At 36.9% G+C, this 18581-nt stretch overlaps 1 protein-coding gene and 1 non-coding gene across 2 annotated transcripts; one reads left to right on the plus strand and one right to left on the minus strand.

The window, feature by feature from the left end:
• Positions 1–8918: 8918 nt before the first annotated feature.
• Positions 8919–9739, minus strand: LOC108455575 (uncharacterized). Its single transcript, XM_017754124.1, has 3 exons — positions 9601–9739; positions 9276–9448; positions 8919–9137 (listed from the first exon to the last, which is right to left on the minus strand). The coding sequence occupies exons 1-3, from the start codon at positions 9737–9739 to the stop codon at positions 8919–8921; spliced, it is 531 nt and encodes a 176-aa protein (XP_017609613.1).
• A 7152-nt stretch (positions 9740–16891) lies between these two features.
• On the plus strand, positions 16892–16999 carry LOC128282830 (small nucleolar RNA R71). The gene has a single exon (XR_008273184.1). It is a non-coding gene; the product is annotated as a small nucleolar RNA R71 (small nucleolar RNA).
• The last annotated feature ends 1582 nt before the right edge of the window (positions 17000–18581 follow it).

The raw sequence follows: 18581 nt of genomic DNA on the forward strand, positions 1-18581 counted from the left end.
CTGACCGGGATCCCAGATTCACATCTCGATTTTGGCAAAGGTTGCATGAGGCGTTGGGGACGCAGTTGAACTTCAGTACGGCTTTCCATCCCTAAACTGATGGTCAGTCGGAAAGGGTCATTTAGATTCTGAAGGACATGTTAAGGGGATACGTGATTAACTTTCGAGGTAGTTGGGAGGATTACTTGCCGTTGGCAGAATTTGCGTACAATAATAGTTATCAGGTGAGTATTTGAATGGCACCGTATGAAGCACTGTATGGACGTAGGTGTCGTACACCTAGTTGTTGGACGGAGCTAGGGGAGCGACAAGTTCTTGGACCGAAATTGGTGGCAGATACTGAGGATAAGGTCAGAATAATTAGGGATCATTTAAAAGAAGCATTTGATAGGAAAAAATCGTATGCAGATTTGAAGCGTAAGGAGATTGAGTACTCAGTAGGGGATATGGTCTTCTTAAAGGTTTCTCCCTGGAAGAAGATATTGAGGTTTGGTAAGAAAGGCAAGTTGAGTCCGCGGTTCATTGGGCCTTACCGGATTTTGAGGCAAGTAGGCCCAGTGGCTTATCAATTGGAACTGCCTCCTGAGTTAGACAGGATTTACGATGTTTTTCATATCTCCATGTTACGGTGCTATCGTTCTGATCCTGCTCATGTCGTGCCAATCGCATAAATCGACATTCAAACTGATTTGACCTTCGAGGAGGAGCCTGTGCAGATACTGGCTCGAGATGTTAAGGTTCTCAGAAAGAAATCTGTCCCATTAGTGAAAGTGCTTTCGCATAATCATGGCAGAGAGAAAGCTACGTGGGAGCCAGAAGAGGCGATGCTACAGCAATACCCTCATCTGTTTGAATCAGGTAAAATTTCGAGGACGAAATTTCTTTAAGGAGGGTAGAGTTGTAACGCCCCAATTTTCGGGACTTTTGTGAATTTTGGTGAATTTTAGAATTTCTGTGTTTTCACTATTTAGCGTAGGTTTAATTATGTTAGTGGGCCTTTAGAAGGCCCAAGCTTAAGCTAAAACCCGGTAATTTTAAGTGATTTTAATCCATAGGGGAAAGAGGTTCTGGTTAACTGGGCTCTTAAGTATTATTTGGGTAAAATAAGACATAAGGAAGCAAGTGGCAAAGTGGCATGTGGCGCCACTAGGAAGGCTATAAAAGTGGTGTGTAGAAGTGTAGGAAGAGCCCAGGTTCGAGCTGCAAGACAAGCAAATAAGGTGTTTATTTTTGTGCACAAAAAAGGGAGGTGATGGAACTCTAGGGGGAACTCTGTTAGGGAGAGTTTAAGATGATAAGGGGATTGAGTAAGGATAAGGATAGGGCAGGAAATCTAGGAGCTGATCAAGGAGCAAGAGGTGGCCGGCCAAGGGACTTTAGCATGGGAAATTCGGCTAGGTATTGTAGTAGTAGGAATTTCGGCATTTGGGTGTGTTGTGCCATTTCTCTGACCATCCTTCCTCCTCCTTTCTTTTCTTTTTCTCTCCATCTACCTTTTCCTCTTCTTTTCTCCATAGCCGAATCCTTCTACCACTTTACTCTTCACCACTTCCTTATTCTTTTTATTTTTAAGCCTTACAGTCGAATATCACAAAAGCCGAAAACCCGAAGGTTCATATTGTCTGTGCCGAATTCTCCTAGCAAATCTATTGATTTCTTTTTCGTCTTTCTTCATCCTTGGTGATCAACTCTTTCTTTTTCTGAACCCCAAACCTATGTCGACAAAGCCACTACAAAACCCTCATCTCTTCTTTACTGTTACTAAAAGTCGAAAACCCCAGATTTTATGGGCATAGCCAACTTCTTAGATCATTAAAGGATTGACTTCTGCTAGGATTTGAGGATTAGATCTACATCAGAATCAAATAAGAGCTTAAGTGAAATCGTTGGCTGAAGAAACTAGTGGTAAGTTTTCGAATCTATTCTTTATTACGGGAATTAGAAAAGCCGAAATCCCTAAAGGCTTAGGGAGGCTGTCGATTGGGCTTTAAGGCTCTAAGGGTTGTGACAATTGTTTATTATGATGATAGTACGATTGAGGTCGCGATCGAGGCTTGGACAAGGGGAAACAACTGAATCTAAACACAATCGCTAATTTCGGCAAAGGTAGGTTCTCTAATGCCAAGGTGCTTTGGGCCGAATATGGTAAGTGGTTAGTTATAGTTCGTTTTTAGTAGTTAGATTAATGTGTTAGTAATCTAATTGTAGGCAGTTCGTGTGGGGACCTCATCAGCATAACGTCACAAATCAGGTGTGTAATTGACACCCTCTCATAGACTAGATCGGCAAAAGCCGAAAAGTCGAAAAGCCGAAAAGCTGAAATGCTAAAAAGCCAGTATTTTGGTGGGCTTGCGAGTGTGCGAATGCTCGTAAGAAAGACTGATTAACGTATTTGGTAAATTCAAGTGTTAAGACTGTAGAATGCGATATTTTGGTGTATTATGACGTTTTGGGCTTAATGGGCCTAAACTGGGCCAATGGGCCAACAGGCCCACTTTGGTTAAAAGACGAGGTAAGTGTTTCTGAATACTTGGTAAACTCTAAAACGAGCATGAAACCCTAGCCATAGGTAATAATTACTGAAATACCCTTATGCATGCAAAATTACCATTATACCCCTAGATGTAAATTGACCATTATACCCTTAGGGTTATTTTTGACTAAAAAGCATGATGACCTGATTCTGTATGATGTATGCCATGATTGTGTATTTGTTGCATGGGGGCATGGGTTATATTATGGAGGAAGCGTCCTGGTGGCTATTCCACAAATTATCTGATCTGGTGGTTCTGCCACATATATCTGTTCTGGTAGCTCTGCCACGATTATCTGTATCTGGTGACTCTGTCACATTATTCTGCTCAGCGACCATGCTTTGCATATTTCTAAGGCGTGTAGCAGTTGGGTGGGTCGAGTAGTCTCCCCACATGGTGAAAGGTTGGTAAGGGGGTGTGTGTGGTTGGTTATAGGTTGGGTTCTGCATATACATGAAATATCTGATCTGATCTGTTATGGGGCTATGGGCTTAATTCTATATTCTGTTCTGGGCTAAGGCCAATTTATTCTATTTTTGTGGTTTGAGTCGATATGGGCTATGGTTGGGTTAATTTTACACACTGAGTTTCCCCAAACTCATCCCCTATTTTCATCCATGCAGGTAATCCCTAACCATAGTGGGTAGATCTAGGGCGCGCTTTCCAAAACATAAATTGATTTCAAAATAACACGATTACAAGCAAGGCTTCCGCTATGATAATGTTTTCCAAAATCAAATATTTTTTTCTAAAAACGAACATAATTACATTCGTAACTTAAAATTATACACAATGTTAGAGTGTAGCAATAGCGGTGTGCATGTCTAGGATTGGATCCGAAGGGAGCTTGGTACTTAAGCAGTCCGATGGACTCACCTTCTCTTTTCAGGTCTCCTACCTGGTGCACAGCTTCCATTCACTTTAACCCTTAATGAATTAATCCTTTGAACATCAAGTACGATTTCCTGGACTAAGAATAGAAAAATGTTTTTAACGTTTCGATATGGCACGTCGAATTCAGTCATAACGTCTAGGCCGGGTTTAGGGTGTTACAGCAAATTTACTTACCATGACCCCTTATATATAGTTCTTTTAGGATACTAAAGGATTCAGCTCGTCACATGGTTATCTGACTTGACAATCATAGTCTAGCATAAATTGAATTGTCGAGTATTCAATCATGTGACAAGTGGAATATAATTCACTCATGAAGCTAAGGCTTTTGACTTAGATGATGGATGGAGCAAGCAACTACCTTCTTAGCTACTCAGCCTATTACTACAGTGGAGTGCCCCTAAACTTCTTTTTCTTTATTACACACTATTGCCTAAACTTGCTTTTTCTAATCAACAACAAAATGGAACAAATTAAGAGTTGCTAACCTATTCAGCAACTTAAGCATTGGATTGTTTTTATGGCATTTCTTTGGTTTTTCTTAAGCTTTACCATTTTATTCATTATTGAATATTGCCATTTTACTGAGCTTAGCTTCAAAAATTTCTAAGTTTAGTAAAAGAACTTACTATAGACCAATTGTAATTAAAGTTAGGATATATCATTTTTAGTGGTCGATTCTCAGGCAAACTATCTTAAGCTAAATTCTCCTAATCCATTGTCACATCTTTCTAGATTTATTGAAAAATTAATCTCTTCATCGAACATCACAGACAAAAATTACACTTATAATAAGATAAACAATCCATGACAATTATATGTGTCATGGCAAAATGAACATGCTCAACTAAATATCTAATGCATCCTAAATGCTCAACACACCCCTAAACCTAAGGGATGCATTGTTCTCAATGTATGTACAAACATGAATCATGAATGCAAGAATATATTTACACCTAGAATGTCATGGAAAAAATATGGATGTTATGATGGTAAAAATAAAGAGGAAAAGAAATCCTTTGGCTCGGAGCTTGATTATCGTTGGTTCAATTTCAACGGGTAGACTTACGTGTCGAATGCTTATAACACATTTTCCTTGTTTTAGATTGAAGTGGCACGTCCTTCTCTTCATTGTCAGACTTGGTGATCTCATCAACGATACGATTGATTTCATGGTCTTGTTCAGTCATTGTTTCTGGAGATGTAGGTGGGACAACTACAGTACTATCCTCCGATGGTGCTGGTGTAAGGGTTTCTTCTTCAGTCCCCTCATCATCAGTCTCTATTTGGATTGATTTAGTCTTTTCTACATCTTCATCAGGTGATTTGGTTTCTTTCTCTTCAGCAGCAAGGTTGGTGGTTCCAGGCTCTGCTGCAACTGGCTCTACTTTGACCATCCCTTCTTCGACGAGTGCTTCCAATTTCTTAGGAAATTCAGGGAATGAAGGCATAGGCTTGGTGAAGTTCTTCTAAAGGGATGTCTTCAAGGCAACATCTCTCTTCTCCATATAGGCCTAGAAAATGGCCATTCGTTCTTGCACCATTCCCAAGTCTACGACAATTTGAACTTGCTGAATCTTAAAGAGATTGAGCTGCTTCTGCAAACCTCTCAAATGAGCTAAGCACTTGCTACTCAAATAGATTGTAGGATGTAAAAGTGGTTGCTATGGAAAATGCTGGTGTAGAGGATATCGAAGCTAAGCCAGGTGGTTGTTCTATGGCAAGGCCACTCTAGATATCTTGGCTACAATAACCCTTGTGATTGCCCCTTTATTTGGGGTTATATCCTTGCTGGGCTAGACTTGGACATTAACACGTTGTAAAAGTGCAGTGATTAGGATGGAAAGTTGAGACTCCCTACACTTTTCTGTACACAGTGGTGGACTTCATTGAAGATTATTTTTCCCATATTAATCCTTCTACCCATCATGATGGAAAGGAGCAGTAACATCCACTCTTTGGAGATTGTAGAGTTCTGGATAAAAAGGATTTATCGTGTCTTTAAAAAAAAGATACCAAACTCTACAATTGGTTTTAAGGACCTTGATGTGCGTGATAAGTTTTATATTTATGATTGATCGTACTTGAAAACTAACTATTATCACGATAAAGGCAAGCGCACCTATCGAACAGTAGTATAGCTTATAGCAAGGCTGGAATGTCGAACCCACAGGAACTAAAAGTACTAGTATTAACCTTCTTTTTATTATCTAGCCTAAAATAAGGGGATTTACTTTATCTAAACTAATTAACTAAACTAAGAATGCACAAGAAGTAAATTAGGGAAATACTTTTGGGAAAACTGATTGATTTAGACAATACCCAAGGAAGAATCCACCTAGACTTCACTTGTTATTTGATTCCGAACTAGATGATTTATTCACTTGACTTGAGCCATAGAAACCCCTAATTTATATTATTATCTCTCTCGAGACAAACAACGTCTAACCCTAGGTTAATTAATTGAAATCTCTTTCTAATTAAAACCCCTAGTGTTGCATTAACTCGATCTATGGATTCCCTTATTAGGTTTGACCCTAATCCGGCAGATTTATGTCGCCCTATGTCTAGGGGTGCAATCAACTCTGCTTAATTATGCTAGATCTACTCTTAGACAGGGACTTTTGCTCTTCTGAATAAGCACATCAATACTTGAATCAATATTCTGAAATACTAAAGCAAGAATTAAGAACACATAATTAAGAACAAATCAAGTATTTATCATATAATTCAGAAAAGAGTAACAAGATCCGTCTTAGGTTTCATCCCCCTTAGGTATTTAGGGAATTTAGTTCATATGTGTAAAAGAAAACATCTCAGAAGAATAATAATAACAAAACATAAAGAAACCCAAAAACCCCTGAAGGAAATTGAAAGGAGATCTTCAGTCTTGAAGGAGAATCCGGCTTCTAAGATGGATCAATCGGCTTTCTTCGAGTAATTCCTTGCCTCCCACTCCATGTGTTTGCCTCTAAGTGCCCCCTCGGGTGTTTATATAGGTTTTAGAATGCTTTAAAACCCTCAAAAGTGTCTTTTTCCGAGTAGAACTAGACTTGGGCTCGACAGGGACACGGCCGTGTGCAATGCCCATGTAGGGTGGCTTAGGTCGTGTTAAAGTATACTAAATAGACACGGGCATGTGGCCTACCCGTGTGAGGAAGTCCAGGCCATGTTGATTTCCCACGTTGACCCATTTTCTCTATTTTTGACCTGTTTCTCACTCTTTTTACTCTCCTATGCTCACCTAAGTATAAAACATGAAATTAAAGGATTAGGGGCATCAAATTTCACAAATCTAATGATAATTCATCCAAAAATGTGCTAAGCATGGGAAAAAATATGTATAAATTACGACTTATCAGACGTACTTTCAACTGTGTAACAATCATTCCTAGATACCATCCATTGAGTTCCCTCAACACAATGGTCTTGCAAGACTTGATTCAAGCCATCAGAGGTGACAGTTGTAGTGAACTAAGAATGCTTATCCTATAAATCGGAGAGCCCATATTTAGCGTTGATGTTTTCCTCATCAAGTAACACTGACGCTCCTCGAACATATATGAAAGTGTTATTGGGCAAAATGATGTGAGCGTAAAACTCACGAACAAGCTTAGTCTAAACATCTTCAGGATGTAAGCAAAATATTTGCCAACCATGTTTTTCTACCATAGAAGAGATAGAGGCTTCATACCCCATAAAAGGTTCATCTTTGAAAAGAGAACACTTTTTCAGGCAAAATGGCCTCTTGGTTATATTATTCTTATACTTCTCTTCTGTCCGTAGCATTGAGGAACGTTCATGGTGTAAATCATGTAGCCATTGTTAAGGTTTAGGGAAAATGTTGATTTAGAAAAGAAAGGGGAAAATTTTCAATTGCTAAAGAGATACAAGTAGCTTTGAGAGATAAAAGAGTTAGGGTAACTGTAAGGAAAAAAATGCGGGGATTAGTGCAAAGGTAGAGGTAATGACAACAATGTAAGTGGTAATTGGGGGTGTGACGTAGGTGATTGGATAGGCAGTAATTATGGCCTGATGTAGGTAATTGGATATTGAGAATTGGAGGGAAGTAGAAAATTTGATGCTAAAGGTTTGGGAAAAAATTTCGTTGGGCCAAATTGTTGCATATGGGGCCCAACTTCTCAATTGATGTCAAGGAAAAAGAAATACTTGCACTGCAAAGTAAACAAAATTTATTAAACAAGTTAAATGAAAGAACTAGGAGAAACTTAAAAGGAGCAAAAATAAAATGAAAAAAAATTATCAAAATGCTGAGGTTAAACATCACGAAGGTCGATTGACATTTCGTCCTGATTCACATGTGCACCCCAGTAATGCTTCAAGCATTGTCCATTAACTTTAAATGTGACCCTCGTCTTCATATCCTTGACATTAATAGCTCCATGAAGGTATACTTGGGTTACTTCAAAGGGACTTGACCATCAGGATTTCAATTTGCCAGGAAACAACTTTAACCTTGAGTTGAATAACAACACCTGTTGTCTTGGTTCAAGTTGTCGTGGCATAATCCTCTTATCATGCTAACGTTTGGTCTTCTCCCTGTATAATTTAGCATTCTCATATGCTTGTGCCCTGAATTCTTCCATTTCATTTAACTCCAGTAATCTTCTATTGCCAACAACTTTCCAATCCATGTTCAATTGTTTCACAGCCCGATATGCCTTATGCTCTAACTCAACTGGCAAATGACAAGGTTTTCCACAGACAAGCTTAAAAGGTGACATCCTCAACGATGTTTTAAATACAGTACGATAAGCCCACAAAGCTTCATCCAGTCTAGAAGACTAATCCTTTTGAGTGGGGTTCACCACTCTTTTCAGAATCTGTTTAATTTCTCTGTTAGAAATCTCAACTTGTCCATTTATTTGGGGGTGATATGTCATGGAAATCTTATGTTCACCCTATACTTATGTAAGACATTAGCCACTAGTATGCAATCAAAATATGATCCTTCATCACCGGTAATGGCTCGTGTTTTTCCAAACTTTGTGAAGATGTTCTTGTGTAAGAACTTCATCACTGACTTTGCATCATTAGTAAGGAGAGCAACACCTTCGACCCACTTAGAGATATAGTCCACTGCTACAATTATGTATAGGTTGCCCAATGAGGGTAGAAATGGACCTATAAAGTTTATTCCCTAAACATCAAACAACTTAATCTCTAGGATATTTTGCAGCGGCATTTCGTGTCTCCTAGATAGATTGCATGCCCTATGACAATGACCACATGACTTATAAAATTCATGGGCATCCTTGAACATATTTAGCCAATAGAAACCAGATTAGAGTACCTTAGGAGCCATTCTTATTCTTCCAAAGTGTCCTCCGTAAGGAGTTGAATGAAAATGTTGTAGGATGTTGTGTATTTCGTCATTAGGGACACACTTTCTAATTATCTAGCACATTGCTTGAATAGGAAGGGTTCATCCCAATAATAATGTCTAGCATTATGAAGGAATTTTGGTCTTCATTGGCTGTTGAGATCAAGTGGTATCAAACCATTTACTAAGAAGTTCACTATATCGGCATACCAAGGTAATGCCATGGAAACTAATAGTTGCTCGCCTGGGAAGTCTTCTTTAATAAGTTTGACATTGCCATATTTATTTCTAGCTTCTATTCTTGACAAGTCATCAGCCACTTGATTTTCAGTCCCCTTTCTTTCCCAAATTTCTAAATCAAACTCCTGCAGCAAGAGTATCAAATGAATCAATATTGGCTTAGCATCTTTCTTGGTCACCAAATACTTAATAGCAGAGTGGTTTGTGTAGACTATGACGTTTGTACCAACTAAATAAGATTAAAATTTATCGAATGTGAATACCACAACCAATAACTCCTTTTTAATGGTGGTGTAGTTAAGCTGCATATCCGTTAGGGTCCTGCTTACATAATAGATTGCATGAAATACTTTGTCTTTCTTTTTCCCCAACACTGCTCCCACAGCATAATCGCTAGCGTAACACATTAGTTCAGAAGGCAATGTCCACTCCAGAGCTATTACAATTAGTAGTGCTACCAGTTTTACTTCAATTCTATGAAAGCTATCAAACAAGGTTCATCAAATTTGAAAGGTCTATTTTTCTCCAACAAGACGCACAAGGGTTTTGATATCTTCGAGAAATCTTTAATGAATTTTCTATAAAAACCTGTATGGCCTAAGAAACTCTGAATACCCTTGACACTAGTAGGAGGTAACAATTTTTCTATTACCTCAACTTGTGCTTTGTCAACTTCAATCCCTTGATGCGATACTTTATGACCCAGAACAATGCCTTCGTAGACCATGAAATGACATTTTCCCTAATTCAAGACAAGATTTGTTTCTTCACAACGGTGAAGAACCAATTCCAGATTTTTCAAACATCCCTTAAATTTATTCCCAAAAACATAGAAATCATCCATAAATATTTCAAGAAAAGTTTCCACCATATCAGAGAATATTGCTATCATACAACATTGAAATTGTAACACCCTTCGCCCGTATCCCTCGTCGGAACAGGGTTCGAGGTGCTACCAGATTTAAACTCATCCATTTATATAAAACCAGACCGTAAAAATTTTTGATCAATTTTAAACTTTTCATACACACGTATATTATCCTTTAATCGGGCTTACAAGGCCCAAAATATTCATGAGGCATTATTAAATATTTACCAATATCTTAGTCTTGTATCATTTACTTACTCAACTTTACAACCCTATACATGCCATAGACTCGAAACACTAAGATTTATTTACGCCGATAGCGTAGACTTGACAATGTGATAATATCTCTGACGGCCTCCAACCTGAGCTAACCTGGCAACCCTAGGGAATATGGGAAAGAAAAGGGGAGTCAGCTTTACGCTTAGTAAGTTCATAAGAAAACAATAAGCAACTCATTAACAAGTTTTATCAATGTTTACAACATAATCACAAATTCACTACAAGTTGTCTTCTTGAGCAATAGTCACTAAATTATTTATAACTAGAGCTAAAAAACTCCAAATCAATTTCCGTTAATTTTCCCTGAAAATAGACTCATATATATTCCATCCATAAAATTTTCAGAATTTTAGGTTCGGCCAATCAATACCAGATTTTTCTTAAAGTTTCCCCTGTTTCACTGTTTGACTAATCTGACCACTCTTCACTTCGAATCAAATTTCTCATTGTACAGAATTCAAAATATGTTCTATTTGATTTCATTTGAAACTAGACTCATTAAGGAGTCTAAGCATATAAATTTTATCTTATAACCATTTTTGTAAAAATTATAATGATTTTCTAAAAACAGAACAGGGGACCCCGAAGTCATTTGACTCTATCCCACACCACTTCAAATATCTCATTATCAGCAATTCTTTTGCTTACACAGTTTCTTTTATAAGAAACTAGACTCATTAAGCTTTAATTAAATAATTTATTCAGCTTCTAACTCAACTCCAACAATTTATGGTGATTTTCCAAAATCACGTTACTGCTGCTGTCCCAAGCAGATTTATTACAAATTTACTCTTTCACACATTCTTTGCATTCACATTATTTAAACATGTATATCACCAATCAATTTCATCACATATCTATAATTTCACTCAAGCATAATCTCAATACAATACATCATGCTCAATGATTCGCACACAATCGCACAATCGTTCAAATTAGCAATTATAAGATGATTCCGCACATAGTCCACCATTATCGATAATTTACGATGGTTTTGCCCTTACTCACATATATGACATAGGCATTTTCACCTATGCTTCTCATTTCACACTCATGATTCAATTCCAATCGATCTAACATGCATAAGAATATATCACATACCTGGCCAACTTAATGTATTGAACAAATTCAATTGCCGATTTAACACAAGGTCTCATAGTCTTAGACTTTTATCAAATCACCCAGCATTTAGCCTGCTAGGTTTTAAACCCGATAATATTATTCACCAGCTTAAAGCTTGCTAGGCTCAAAGCCCAAATATCACCATTATAAAGTCGTTTCATAAGCAATTTATATAATATAGCATGTATACCTGTTCACTTTGCTCTATTTAATCATTCAATCACAATTTATAATTTCCTTTGAATCATTCGATATTTTGCACACTAAGTGTCATTCTCAATATCTCGCACACTAAGTGTCATTCTCAATATTTCGTACACTAAGTGCCATTCTCAATATTTCGTACACTAAGTACCATATTTGATTGCCCCACACTAAGTGCCACATTTTGTCGATATGTCATCGACGTTAAAATATTCACGATATACAATTTATACGATATTAAAGCATTAGAAACATAAATTTAACAATGCTTATTGCATACGAACTTACCTCGTTCGCATAACGATAAATTAGATCGATTTATCGATACTTCGTTTTTCCTCGATATAGACTCGACGAGGCTTAACTTGATCTAATCAATCAAATTCAACTATTACAATTCATATTCTATTCATTTTAACTCAATTTCATATTTTGGTAAAATTACTATTTTACCCTAAAGTTTTACTTTTATTCAATTTAGTCACCGAGCTCAAAAAATGCAAATTAACTATTTTTAACCATAATTAAGCTTAACCGAATATTCATGGTATTAAAAAGCCCATAATTATTTTATGGCAAAATTACATTTTGCCCCGATATTTCAACTTCTTTACAATTTAGTCCCTAAGCTCGAAAAATTAAATTCATTCAATTTTTGGCCAAACCCATGCCTAGACAAATTTACTACTACTTCATAACAGCCCATATTTTCATTTATTCACACTTTCAACCACATAATTTCAAGAATTCACAATTTAATCCAAAATTGACATTTTACCAAAATTCACTTTACAAAACATGTATATCCAACAACAATAATTTATTTTCCATCATCAACTATCAAAATACTCATGCACTCAACAATGGCAACATTCAAATACTTTAACAGCTTTTGAAATCGGAGATACGGGCTAGCTAGAATACTGAAGCAACGATCTCAAAACATAAAATTATCAAAACCGAACACAAAACATACCTAAATCACTTCATGCAAATGCCAAAACTAAGGAAGCTTCAATGGCTTTCTTTTCTCCTCCATATTCGCCAAGAGATAAAATTTGCATGGCCATTTTATGTTTTATTTTTATTTAATACATTTTAATATTCCATTTACCTTTTGTCCTTTATAATAATACATAATTTCATATATGCCAAACCACCAATCTCCACTATCATAAAGTAAGGTTTAATTGATAAATAGGGACTTATACTTTAGTAAATCATGGAAAATAAACACTTAAACAATTAGAATGTAACTTTTTCATTTTACGCGATTTAGTTCTTTTTGCTTAATTAACTATCGAAACGATAAAATTTTTCAACGAAACTTTAATACCATCTTTTTGCCACTCTGTAAATATTTATAAAAATATTTACGACTCGGTTTATATAAATGAGGTCCCGGTACCTCATTTCCTAAACCCACTTGACCTTAGGGTCATACCACTTAAACTTAATAAATCACTTATAAAACAAATATCACAATATCAAAAACATTTTTAAAATCACAATTGACTCGTAAATATTAAATATAATATTTACAAACCTACTCGTCGGATTTGGTGGCCCCGAAACCACTGTTCTGATTAACCCTAAAAATAAGCTGTTACAGAAATGTTATCGGTGCATTACATAACCCAAATGACATTCCTCTAAGCGCAAAAGTACCATATGGACAAGTGAAAGTTGTCATCTCTTGGTCACTAGGAGCTATAGAAATTTAATTATGCCATGAATAACCATCCAAGAAATAGTATAATGCCTTCCTAGCTAATCTATCCAACATTTGATTTATAAACGGTAAAGGAAAGTGGTCCTTCCTGTGTGGGTTATTGAGCTTGCGATAATCCATGCACACTCTTCATCCCGTGATAGTGTGAGTTGTTATGAGCTCATTGTTATCATTGCTGACCACTTTGACACCTCCTTTCTTGGGCAAACATTACAGGACTCACCCAAGAACTATGAGAGATAGGGTAGATACTACCAACATTGAGCCCATTTGATAATCTCTTTTTTCACAACTTTCTTCATGATGGGATTTAACTTTCTCTACTGTTCAGTAGTATTGCTACGACAATCCTCCAATAAAATTTTGTGCGTGCATAGAGTAGGGTTGATTCCCTTGATGTCGATAATTATCCATCCTAATGGCTTCTTAGATCACTAGAGAAGTTCCAACAACCTGGCCTCTTGATTGGGTGTCAGCTCCGTAGAAATAACTACCGGCAAGGTGTTGTTGTCTCCCAAGTAAGCATATTTTAAATGCAACAACAAAGGTTTCAACTATAGTGTAGGAGGCTCCTCTATAGATGGTTTAAGAGGAGTGAAAGTGCGAGTCGATAAATCCAAGGACTTAAACTTTCTTCCTGGTTTGTCTACAATATGCTTTGCCTCCATGAGTTCACTGAATAATTCAAAAGTGTCTATTTCATTTAGCTCAAGTGAATCTGTCTCACTATTAGAATTGTTATGGAACAATTTCGCAAACTCTACCTTCACTGTTGTCTCTATCAAACAAATGGTGTGGCACTCTTCATTCTCATCAGCACATTTCAGGGTATCAAACACATTGAAGGTGATATGCTGACCATTCATCATCATGGTCAGTTCACCTTTTTGCACATCAATCAAAGTTTTGCCTGTAGCAAGAAAAGGTCTTCCAAGAATAATCGGCACATGATAATACTAGAAAGAACATTTGTTTTCTCCTTACTTATTGGTTAATTTGTCCCCATTTAGTTATCTTTAGCACATATTTTAGCATTTTCAGTTCAGTAATTTACATTTTACAATTCAATGGATCTTAGCTTAGTTATCCTTAATTTTGTCATGTTTTGGTATTGATGTCACTCCATGAGTATTTTCAGATTGCGCCCAGAATTATCGCCGCACCTGACAGTTGTCTAGAGAGGAACAAAAATGTGTGAGCTGTCTAGTCTGGTACAACTAACTTGTATGTACAGGAGCGGCATGATTCTGATGAAAGGACACCTGGGCTATTTGGGAAAAAATAAAAAAAAATCACATAAAAAGAAAAAAAGAAGGCTTTTTGAAAGGAGCTTTTGGATTATCATCTTCTTCAACCTATCCTTTGAAGCTTTCGACTATGGCAGCTTAAGTCTCCTAAGGTGAACCAACGTGAAAGGGATGCAGCTAGCTCTTGACGAGGAGCCCTGAGTGCTACATAAGAGGGAATAGAGAGATTCAAGTCGAGTTGTCTGGGAATAGTATTCTCCACTTGTTTCTTTTATTTTTTTTTTCTAAACACTGGTGATTACTTTCTATTTCATGTTAGTATTGAAGTACTCATGATTTATGGGTTAAATGTTATTTTATTTAATCTTTCTTTTACTGTTTAAACTTTGGGTTTGAATGTTTTTAGCATGGAAGTGTTATTGCAGTCACTAACACTGGAAGGTGCATTGACAGTTCAAGCTAACAAGCATGACAACAGAAGTTGCTTGAGGATTAGAGGAATTTAATCCACTTGTTCTTAATAATGTTCCATTGCCATCATTAGAAGGCATGGCTAGTGTGCATGTTTAAGTCTTTGATTAAATATAGAAGTTAATCTTGGTAAGATATTCATTGCAATTTATTGCATCGACAATCACCTAACCTTTACCTTGTGAGCACTTAGCTTTTTGCTGAATATTCACGTTGGGGATCCCAGTTTATCATTATCATATTTTATCTTATTGTTTTGAAGTTATTGCTTCAATTCCTACTCTCACAATTTACCTTGTTTCTATCCATTTATTGCACTAACATTGATAGACAAAAGACAACCATCCTCGTGGGATCGATATCCAACAGACTCATGTCTGTCTACTACACTTGCATCGACAGTGTACACTTGCACATTATTGTTGTGATGTTAAACAATAGATCAACACATTTTTGCTAGTTTCACATTCTAAAATAATAAAACTGGTAGGAAAAATAAACTGATCTACTCTGTCCGGCACGCATTCAATTTTACCTTCTGGATGTGTGAATGATCGATCAGCTAGCTGCAGCGTGACCGTAGTAGGTTCTTCTTTTCTGATCCCCAACTTCCTAAATACAAACATAAGCATTAAATTGATACTCGCTCCTAAATCACATAATGCCTTACCAACATAATGATTTCCAATTGAACATGGGATAGTAAAACGCCCTGTGTCGTTCAACTTTGGAGACAATTTATTCTTCAACATCACCATGCACCCATCAGTGAAAGCAACAATTTCAAATTCTCCCAATCTTTGTTTCTTTGACATTATATATTTCATGAATTTCACATAATTGGGCATTTGCTCCAAAGCTTCTACCAAATGTATGTTGATGTGGAGTTGTTTCAGGATATCCAGAAATATTTTGAACTAGAAATCTTGTTTACAATTGTGGAATCACTGAGGAAAAGGTGCAGGTGGTCATCCTTCAGGTTGCTGATATTGTTTTACTACAGCATTTTTATTGGCAACATGATCTGATTCTAGTGCAATAATCTTCCGTTTAGCCTTTTCATTTGTAGTGTGCTGTTCAAATTGTTTTGCATTCTTTCCATGGTTGACACCAAATTAGTCCTCTTCTGCAGTTGTATCTTTAACAATTTCATTCAGTTGAGTCCCACTTTTAAGAGTGATTGCCTTGAAATGCTCTTTCCCTTGTGATCTCGAATTCTCAGTATCACTTGACAGAGCTCCTTTTGGTCTCAAATTTAAAGCATTTTCTATTTTCCCAACTTGATTCTCAAGAGCTCGTAGGTATGCAACTTGAATCTAAATCACGGCATCATTCTTGGCCATATATTCTTTCAGCAAAGATTCAATAGATGATGATGATAAAGTTGATGCTTGACCTTGTTCGACATTTTGCCACGGCATGGGTTGATTATAACTAGGCAATTCCTTATCAGTATTCTGGCTAACAACATTGTTTAAATTCCCCGTACCTTGATTATTCCAACAAAAGTTTGGATGTTACTTCCATCCTGGATTTTAGGTGTTAGAGTAAGGATTGTTATTCCGGTTGAAAGTACCCATGTAGTACAAAGATGCTAGGTTTGATGGGCATTCATCAAACACATAGTCTTTACCATAATAAACACAAGATAGCTCAGCTGATTTCATCTCTTGGATTGCAGTTGGCATTTTTATTGTCTTTATCATATTAACTACAGATGATACCTGGGTTGTCAATGAAGTGATTGCATCAAGCTCAATGGTGCCAACGGCTTTTCTGCCAGTCCCAACTCGTGTGGTAAGATATTGATAATCATTGTTGGCAATCCGTTTCAAAATCTCATGTGCTTCATTATAGGATTTATTCAACAAAGTACCATTGGCGGAATCATCGACTACCATTCTTGTATGAGCATTCAAACCATTATAAAACATCTCCATCTGACTCCAGTGTTGTAAACCATGCATAGGACATTTTTTTAAGTAATTCCTTAAATATTTCCCAGGCTTTGTAAAATGTTTCATCCTTTGATTTCTGAAAAGATATGATGTCATTTCTAAGGTTGGCATTCAAATTTTGTGAATTATACCATAGTAAAAACCTCTGGCAGAGGTCATTCCATGATGCCATTATTCCCGATGGTAAAGCATTAAGCCACACTCTTGCACAATCTCTCAAGGAGTATGGGAACAATTTAAGCCGCAAGGAGTCTTCAGGAACACCCTGTTGCCAAAACGAATCATAGACTTCTAGAAAAAGTCTTAAATGTAGCCTTGGATCTGCAGTGGGCAACCCCTGAACTATACAACTATTCGCTAAATTTGAAACATTGCCGATTTCCATTCAAAATGCTGAGCTTGTATGTGTGGTCTGACTATCCTTGGATTCAGGTTATCCAAAATTGAAACTACATGATCTCGAATTGGCTAGTCTCTGTCATCTATCACACGATGAATAGGAAGATTAATATCTCGACCATTTGAATTTAATAGATCTTTCAGACCAGGATCATTCTCTTCACTAGGCATATTACGTAATTCTCTTCTCCTTTTTCATAAAGTCCTCTCAATCTCTGGGTCAAAAGGATACTCTTCGGTGGCAGGAATGCCTCCACTCGCGCACTTATAGCAAACATGTAAAACTAAGTACAACTAACTTAGATAAAACCAATGAAACAAAAGAAAATAACAAAACCAAATTTCACCAATTGTCAATCCCCGACAACGGCACTAAAAAATTTTTGCATATGAATATGATATGCAAATTGTGCTAGTATACATGTCGAATCAAGTAATAAAGTGATGAGTAAGATCGTCTCCACAGGGATCGGATAGGTGTAAACTGGTCAAGTTATTATATTAAAATGTGATTAATAGTATGACAAACCAATAATAAGAATGCAGTGGCAATTGAAAGAATGATTATGTATAAATTCTGCAAAACAAAAGAGTAAACAATTAAGAATGTTGTGGCAAAGAAACTATGTCAAAGGATAGAGGGACTACAATGATTGGGAAGGCTAGGATTACTAAGAATCTACCATTGCTCACTAATAATGCCTCAGCATCATAATTATCTTTCTGCTTAGAAGAGTTGTACAGTGGTTTGTTTCTTTCAAGAGCAAGACCTTGAGTTACCCCACTTGGGGCGCCATATGTCTATAGTTGTAACGCCCCAATTTTTAGGTTTTCTGTGTTTCTGTGATTTTTAATATTTGTGTGTGTTCTGGTTGGTTAAAATATATTTTTTAGTAGGTTAGTGGGCCTTTGGAAGGCCCAAACTTAAGTTAAATCCGTGGTAGTCTTCAGAATTTTAATTTTATGAACAGGTGATGCAGTTGGCGTTTGGGCTTTTAAGAGTAAAGGGGTAAAAGATGACACAAAAAGGAGCGTGGTGTAGTGGCAAGGTGGCGCCACTTAGGGGACAAGGAAGTGACGCCATAGAAGAAGCAAGGGGTCCAAGGTTCAAGTCTTGGCTCTTGCAATATATTTTGGTTTTCCTTTTCAATAAATCTGGAAGCAAATAGGTGTGCTTTAAAGTTTAATGTGTTGGGTTTCTAACACAAATGAGTTGATGGTCTAGTGGTGGCGGCGTGAGTTGGCATGTGAGACGACTTTAGTTCGAATCCCTTGGCACACAAAGGTTG

This window comes from Gossypium arboreum, chromosome 10, assembly GCF_025698485.1.
Source record: "Gossypium arboreum isolate Shixiya-1 chromosome 10, ASM2569848v2, whole genome shotgun sequence".
NCBI classification, from domain to species: domain Eukaryota; kingdom Viridiplantae; phylum Streptophyta; class Magnoliopsida; order Malvales; family Malvaceae; genus Gossypium; species Gossypium arboreum.

Coding starts and splice junctions, on each gene's coding strand:
- LOC108455575 (XM_017754124.1), bottom strand. CDS start 9,739: ATGGTCTACGAAGGCATTGTTCTGGGTCATAAAGTATCGCATCAAGGG. Junction 9,449..9,600: donor GAGTTTCTTAGGCCATACAG/GTTTTTATAGAA, acceptor TAATTGTAATAG/CTCTGGAGTGGACATTGCCT. Junction 9,138..9,275: donor AAAAGGAGTTATTGGTTGTG/GTATTCACATTC, acceptor CTCTTGCTGCAG/GAGTTTGATTTAGAAATTTG.